This window comes from Dermochelys coriacea, chromosome 1 (assembly GCF_009764565.3).
Source record: "Dermochelys coriacea isolate rDerCor1 chromosome 1, rDerCor1.pri.v4, whole genome shotgun sequence".
NCBI classification, from domain to species: domain Eukaryota; kingdom Metazoa; phylum Chordata; order Testudines; family Dermochelyidae; genus Dermochelys; species Dermochelys coriacea.
The window spans coordinates 115,255,124-115,262,830 of record NC_050068.2 but is presented as its reverse complement, the minus strand read 5'-3'; the positions used below and the strand labels follow the sequence as shown (position 1 = coordinate 115,262,830).

Sequence of the window (7,707 nt, the reverse complement as noted above, 5' to 3'; positions counted from 1 at the left end):
ATATTCTATGACTTACCAGTACACTGAAGTCCTGAACAGGGGGCATGGTCTCAACCGGAAGAGGCGTGGCCTTAACCAGGAGAGGCAGGGCCTTAAAATCCCTGGGCCCTTTAAATCTTGATTTAAAGGGCCAGGGCTCCAGCTGCAGTAGTGGCAGCTGGGAGCCTAGGGCCCTTTAAATCACCCCCAAGCCACCAGCTGGAAACCCTGGGGCTTGGGGGCGATTTAAAGGGCCTATGGCTCCAGCTGCTGCTACCACAGCAGAGCCCCAGGCCCTTTAAATCACTGAGGATCCCTGGGGGCTCCCGGCTGCCACTGCTACCTTGGGTCTCTGGCAGAGCTTTAAAAAGGCTTGGGGCTCTGCTGTCGTAGCGGCTGCCAGAGCCCCGAGCCTTTTAAACCCCTGCCTGAGTCCTGCTGCCGGAGCCCTGGGGTAGCAGCAACCGGGCTCTGTCAGGAATTTAAAGGGCCCCGGGGCTCCAGCGGCCGCTACTGCCCCGGCCCTTTAAATCCACTCCGGAGCTCTGCTGCTGCTACCCCAGGGCTCAGGCGGGGATTTAAAGGGCCCCGGGGCAGTAGCAGCGGCTGGAGCTTTGGGGCCCTTTAAATCCCCGCCAGAGCCCCGCCGCGGGTACCCCAGGGCTTTAAATTGCCCTCTGGGAAAGCCAGTCCCACTGCGGCGCACAGGCTCTTACCGGTACGCCGTACTGGCGGGGGGGTACTGGCTCACTTTCACCTCTGGCTACCAACAAGCCAACACTTCACTCATGCATATATTCCCTTCATTTAGCAGTCCCATACCAAGGCACATATCCCTCTAGAAAGTAAGTTACAGAAAGTAATTAAAATAATTTATTAAAATCAACATGTTTACATTTGTACATTCCACATACTGCTGGATATGTTCACTGACATACCGAGCAAGAAGTCAAAATAGCAGACAGTAAGTGTGAAGGTTGCCACAGTAGCAAGCTTAATCCAGGAGTACTTTTAGTTGTGTAATTAGCCATTAACGTTGCAGCAAATAGCTAGCCTTTCTTCCTTTGCAAATAGCAGCACATTTCATAATCTGTGTTCAGAAGACAAAGCATTAACTTACACTTCAGACAATGTTCTACACCAAGGAAATAGTCTGCATTAGTAATTCATAGGTAATAGTAGAACAGGTGACATGAATTAACTCATTATTGCTAGTGTAATTTTAATGTAAAAAAATGACGATGTAACTGTATAGAACAATCAGACTAAAGCTAACTGGGAAAGAATGAGTGATTGTTCTCTACAGTAATACAATGAAAACTATCAGAGTGACAGCTTTTTAAATAATTACTCATGGTAAGACATACAGAAAGACTGAAAACATTTTGTTGTAAAGTCTAAGCCTTGGTTCAGAGATAAGCTTTCATATAAGAATGTATAATGAAGGTATTAAACTGCTTATATGCATATATTCCCACCCTGGTATGATCAAAGATACCATTCTCATAATATTGATGCATAATGAAAACTGATATTTTAATGAACCCAAGAGAGACATGGCTGAAGATGCATCTAAAGCTCTTACGGCTACAATCCAGAACTTTAGTGTGCTTTAGCAGTGACCACATGGGATGTGAACACATGGTAAGCTGTTGGGCTGTAGTGTCACATTTTGAGGCCTGGTCTACAGTTAGTGTTCAGCGAAGATGCTACCTATGCCGATAGGAAAGCTTCTTCTGGCAGTGTAGGTATTCCATCTCCCCAGAAGCGATAGCTATATGGATAGGAGAAGTCCTCCTGTTGACATAGCACTGTCTACACCAGTTCGGTTGGTATAACTGTGGCACTCAAGGTTGGGGATTTCCACACCCATGAGCAACGAAGTTATACCAATATAAGTTTGTAGTGTAGACCAGGGCTGAGCTGCAGAGCAGTAATTTGCTGTATAAACAAGCCCTTAGTGAAATGTGGCATAAACCCCTCCACAAAATAAAGTTTTGGGGGAGGGGGGAGAAGAGAGAGAGACTTCAAAGAGCATAAAAATCTCAAATCAAACTTTGTTAATACAGTACATAAAAACAACTTTCAAACACATGGATATGGAATTTATCAAGAATATTCTTGTAGTACAGTCAAGTTGCATGACAATTTGACAGATTGAGGACAACTGATTGAAATCCTTTACATGCATAATTTGGACTGTTCACTGCTGTTTCTAGCCTCTAATTTGAACAGAGCACTGGATTCTGAAGTGCAGTTTTTATCAGTTATTTTCCCCTTCCTTTTTGCTTCAGATAGGGAGAAAAGCAGACAGTAAATCAGGACAAGACGACTCAGTCAGGTTTTTTGGGGGGAGCAGAGAAAAGATATCCTATTCACCAGAACAAATGTGAACACATTAGCCAAAGTAGGTGACTAAAGGAGAACCTCCCTGAGTTACCTGAAATTCTAGGCCAACATTCAGGGCAGGTCTACACTACAGAGAAAAGTTGATCTAAGCTACGCAATTTGAGTTACATTAGTAGCATAACTCTAGTCGACATAGCTTAGATCTACTTACCTAAAAAACTCTCTCACTGATTCCCCTTACTCTTCTCCTTCCAGTCCAGTACCGGAGTTAAAGGGGAGAACAATTGGTGATCGATTTAGCGAGTCTTCACTAGACCCAATAAATTGACCCTCGCTGGATCAATCGCCGCAGCATCGATCTCACCAGTAGTGGAGACAAGCCCTCAGTGAGGTTTCATTATGTGCTAGTAGCAGGCAGTACAGAAAGCTATGAGCTGGGTGCTTAAGCAAAAACGAAACTCAACCAGAGTTTATTTCATGTTGATAACAGCTATCATATGAATCTGAAATTGTACAGACAACACAGGATGGAAAGAAGATTCAATTCCGGTTGTAGGGTTGAATAGTATCATTGTTACAATGATGTTTTATATTCTATGCTGAAATTTTGATTGGGAAGCTTACCAAAGATGTGATATACTAGAGAGGCTTGCTCTTGAAAACAGAAGTGCTTTGAACCGACTCCAGAACCAGCAATGATTGAATAAATTGCTAGAACAAAAAAAGTGGCAGAGAGACTGCAAGACAGCTAATGTGAAAGCACATACAGAGGGAATAGTGTCTCAAAGGCAAGAATAAACCAGAAAAATGGGACTTCCAAATCATAGCTGGTGTCATTTCTTATCTAAGTTGTCAGCAGAGCTGCTGACACCAACCATCTCTAATGAATCCCTCCCAGAGGCAGTAAACAAAGACCCAACATGTTCCTTACGATAGAAGTCTTACTAGCTAAAAACAGAGAAGTTCAAACCCTCCCTGAATATAGATGGTTAGCAGGAGGCACGCAACGCTGAAATCAGTGCTGCTGCTATTAGTATTAGGGTTAAAAACAGAGGTAAAAGGCAGAAACAATGAGAGAAAAAAAACGGAGTACTTGTGGCACCTTAGAGACTAACAAATTTATTTGAGCATAAGCTTTCATGATGAAGTGAGCTGTAGCTCACGAAAGCTTAAATAAATTTGTTAGTCTCTAAGGTGCCACAAGTACTCCTTTTCTTTTTGCGAATACAAACACGGCTGCTACTCTGAAATGAGAGAAAGGTTAGTCGTAGACAAGCACACATATATGTGGGTCAGCGTCTTTCTGCAGCTTCTCTCCAACATTTTGCTTCAAAGATCTTAAAAGGGTGGCCAGCAAGGCTGACAGTCAATCAAAGCGTTTTCAACCTTGCCAGATTACTCCAAAACTACTTCTGGGAAAGTCACTCTTTAAGCAGAGTCATTAAAGAGTGTAGTCAGCCATGTTTTCACTGTCCTCTGTGGAACCTGGATTTATCTTTGGATCACTTTCATTTGGAAATCCTAGCAAGTTTCCAAACATAGGTTATACACAGTTTAGTGATGCTGCATTAATGTACTGATTTCTACAAAATTTGAATTTAATTGGAGGTAAATTCTCAAAGTGGACAACAATAGCAGAAATGGAAAAGTTGCAGAATATGATGCTGTAACTGAAGGTTTTGAAACAAATGCCTTGCAAATTTCTCTAGAATTAGAAGTTTAATTATGGTCTTTGTGCCAGAGGTAGTAGTCCCACAAACTTGCTAATTTATTTTTGCACATAACTGAGTTGTTTTGAGACAAATTCATTTATACTGCTTAATTTTTCCAACAGGCTTCCTGTCAAAGAAAGGTGTTTCTCTAAGTTTTAGAATTTTACTCAAAATGTGCACAGCTGTAGTTAATACATTGAAAGCAGTAAGTGATAGAGAAGTTGAAATTCAAGCAGCAATATATTGTCCCCTACCCTGCCCCCCAAGATTACACTTAAGTTAAAACCTTAAGCATCATTTTTGCCCATAATCCTTCCAGTTCAGGTTAGATTAGGTTATTCTACGCTATCTATTTTTCTTATACCCTTTAACATTTGCCTTGCATGTGTGCAATAGCTGGATTTTAACTTGTTTTAGATGAATTACAGGTTATGTTTAGATAACATTAAATATGTTAACAAAGACTAATATTTGGTCTTATTCACATGTAAACTTAGTTAAGGTGTTCTACCACAAATTTGCCCATAGCCAGGTATTATAAATCCCCAAGGGGCCCTTCTTGAAATGGAGTGTGAAACATCTGGATTTGACGTTGCGCCTGGACAGTAACCTTACTTAAAAAAAAATATACATTTCCTTTTATTAGTGAGACATCTTTATGAAAATAAAATTAGAGTACTGCAGCTGATATTTTTATATAAAGGCCTGTTTTCCAATAGGATATATAAAGTGTTTCTTACAAACTCCATGCTATTGCCCACATCACAAAATGTCTATATTCAAATCTTTATAGAAGATAACACTGTTTGTGATTTCTTCACGTCAGTACTCCTCAAGTTACATGAATTTGGTTTATTTTTTCAACAATATTTTGTCTACATTACCAACCTCTGAACTTATTTTATTAATCTATCTGCGTTTTGGACCATATAGATTTATGATACCCCATTCAAAAAGTAGTTACGTCTAGGTTGCAGTACTGCTACCCTTAAATCTGCACTGGTGCTGGCAGTGGCACTGCCTTCCCAGATGGACAGCTGGAGAGCAGCGGCTGCTGGCCGGGAGCCCAGCTCCAAAGGCAGAGCCACCACCAGTAGCAGCACAGAGTAAGGACAGCATGATATCGTATTGCCACTTGTACTTCTGCACTGCTGCTGGCGGAACACTGCCTTCAGACCTGGGCGCCTGGCCAACGCTTTCCAGTCACCCAGCTCTGAAGGCAGCACAGAAGTAAGGGTGGCAATACCATGATCCCCCCTGCAACTGTCTTTTGGGTCAGGACCCCCAGTTTGAGAAACACTGGTCTCCTCCATGAAAATCTGTATAGTACAGAGTGAAAACACAAAAAAGACCAAATTTCATTGGGGGGAGACCAGATTTCTCGGTTGGTGACATTTTTCATGGCTGCAAATTTGGTAGGGCCCTAGACATTGTGCAGATACACTTTGTGCTGAAAATCTCAACTGACTCAATCTGAAAATTTAAAGTCATACGAACTATTTCAACCATTATACTTATTACAGCTAGATTTCTTATTTGGCTTAAAGAATTAAAGTTTTAAAAACCTTTATACATAATCCTCTTATGTAGAGCGAAGTTGCCTCCTTCAACTCTCAGGCTCCTCTCGAAATTTGGTTAAACAGTATCTTGAGTTCACAGGATCAGTAAATGTTATTTTTGAAATTATGATAGAAAAAGCATTACCTGAAGAAGAGCTCTGTAGAACCTCGAACACTTGTCTCTCCCATTGGTCCAATGAAAGATGTTGCCTCACCCACCTTGTCTCTAACAGAACACTTCAGAATTTATAGAGCATTTACTAAATCACACCAAATTCACTAGCACCTGAGGGTGTCATTACTGACTTCTTCACGACTTCTCCTCCCCTTTCTGTCTAGGTCCTAGATCTCACACAGGGATCCGAAAGCACTGACCCTTACTATTGCAAGGAGTCCCACTGAAATCTAATATAAAGTTATATTACAGCAGACATTTATAATTTAACCCATACTCTGACATCACTGATTACATGTTTACCCTCCATGGACATTCAAGAATAAGACCAATTTATTCAACTGTATTTACAGTATATTTGCATATTAATAAATAAGTCCATATTAAAAATTATTCAAGTCTCTTTCCCCAACAAAAAAGTGACTAGGGTCTGACTAAACTGTATCAGACAGCTTCATTACAACTGGGTTTTTCAAATACAGATGTGTGACTGTATGAGGCCATCAGTTTCCACTGAGTTTATTACTTTATACACAACAAAGAGTAGAAACTAGCAACAGGCCAGTACTTAAATTTGCTTTATGACAACAATACAGCAGAACATGGGGGACAGGGGGGAAGAGAGAGACAAAAAGTGCATCAAAAGCCAACAATTTGTAGAGCACAGAACAAGTTCATAATGTGATCCTGTGGAACAGATTTCAGCAGAAATGAGGACATGCTGCAGCTAACAATCGATATGCATTTTTTTCTTGAAAATAAGCTGCATCATGCCAGTCTCTTCTCTACACGGCTACAACACTGTATAGTCTTTTCATAAAGCGTTCTAGAGACAGACAAAATCCGACTCCTGAATAAAAGGGTCTTTCCCCGCCACACGTTTATAAGCAACACATTCAGTGCAAATTTAAGTTTCCTTAAAAAACATTAGTCTGCCCCCATATCCATCCTTTCTGGGAAGAAAAGGCTTATTTTCTTTCAGAAGGTAGATTTTATTTTATAACTATACACAGAAGAGCCTGTTCTTGCAGGTCTCTATTTCTGATAGTTAATATTTTCTTTGCTGTCTACATTCATAAAGATCAGCAGATAAGTGGCCATATTTCACATTTATTGAAATCTTCCCATTAGCCCCAAGATAATCTCTTCATCTTGATTTATTGTTAATGTAGCTGCACTTTGCTCTTTATCCAGCATGTTTGCCAAGGAGTAAGTCATGGAAACTAGTGGAACCTGGAACTTATTTCAAGTCTGACTGTGATGGGTCATGTTAGGATTCATGAGTCTGTTTGCAGCGCAATGGGTGTGAACCATACCACCATTTGGGTATCTCACAAATGCAGGCTCACAGAAGGGACTTTGGCACACCTGGCAGAGCTTTTTGTCCGAAAGAATAATTGGGCTTCCTTTTAGTTTAACCTATAAATAGGAGAAAAAACATTAATCCAGTATCACTGCAAATAAGGAAGGGACGTAGAACAAACAACGTAACAAATCAGGCTGTTTATAAGACAACTGTGTCCATTAAAACTTTTTACATTACAGCGACATTAGCTGAACTGTACTGAGTGAATAGACCTGGGTCACTTGATTGGGATTTATAAAGCCCAATTACATGGATTACTTAAATTAACTTCGACTAATTTTGCATATTAACAGCAGTTTGTTGCAACAATTCCATTTTCCTCGTAATACTTTTTTTTTTTTTTTTTTTTAAATGGCACTTGATTCAAATCCCGAAGCTTCCCAAGTAACTATGTGGAATATATAGCAAGCTTTGCAAGTGTATGTTACTCAGTTTCCCTGGAGATGTATTAGCCCATGGATTCTTGTCTCAATCAGATTATGTAGGTCAATTTGTTAACTATCTCAATTACATGGACATAAGAGCACATTGGAAGCATTAAGTAATACAACTCTAAGCAGGGACGGA

The 7,707-nt window shown here is 40.5% G+C and overlaps 1 protein-coding gene across 3 annotated transcripts in view; it reads right to left on the bottom strand.

Moving 5' to 3' along the window:
- Positions 1-834: 834 nt before the first annotated feature.
- TGFBRAP1 (transforming growth factor beta receptor associated protein 1) overlaps positions 835-7,707 on the bottom strand; it is a 66,888-nt gene continuing 60,015 nt past the window's right edge. For 2 of the 3 annotated variants that reach the window (XM_038385004.2, XM_038384995.2), the window contains exon 12: positions 835-7,193. In XM_038385004.2, the coding sequence (XP_038240932.1) occupies positions 7,020-7,193 (174 nt within the window). In that variant the 3' untranslated portion in view covers positions 835-7,019. The remainder of the gene's footprint in view (positions 7,194-7,707) is intronic. The other variant, XR_006280426.1, reaches the window with a different exon arrangement.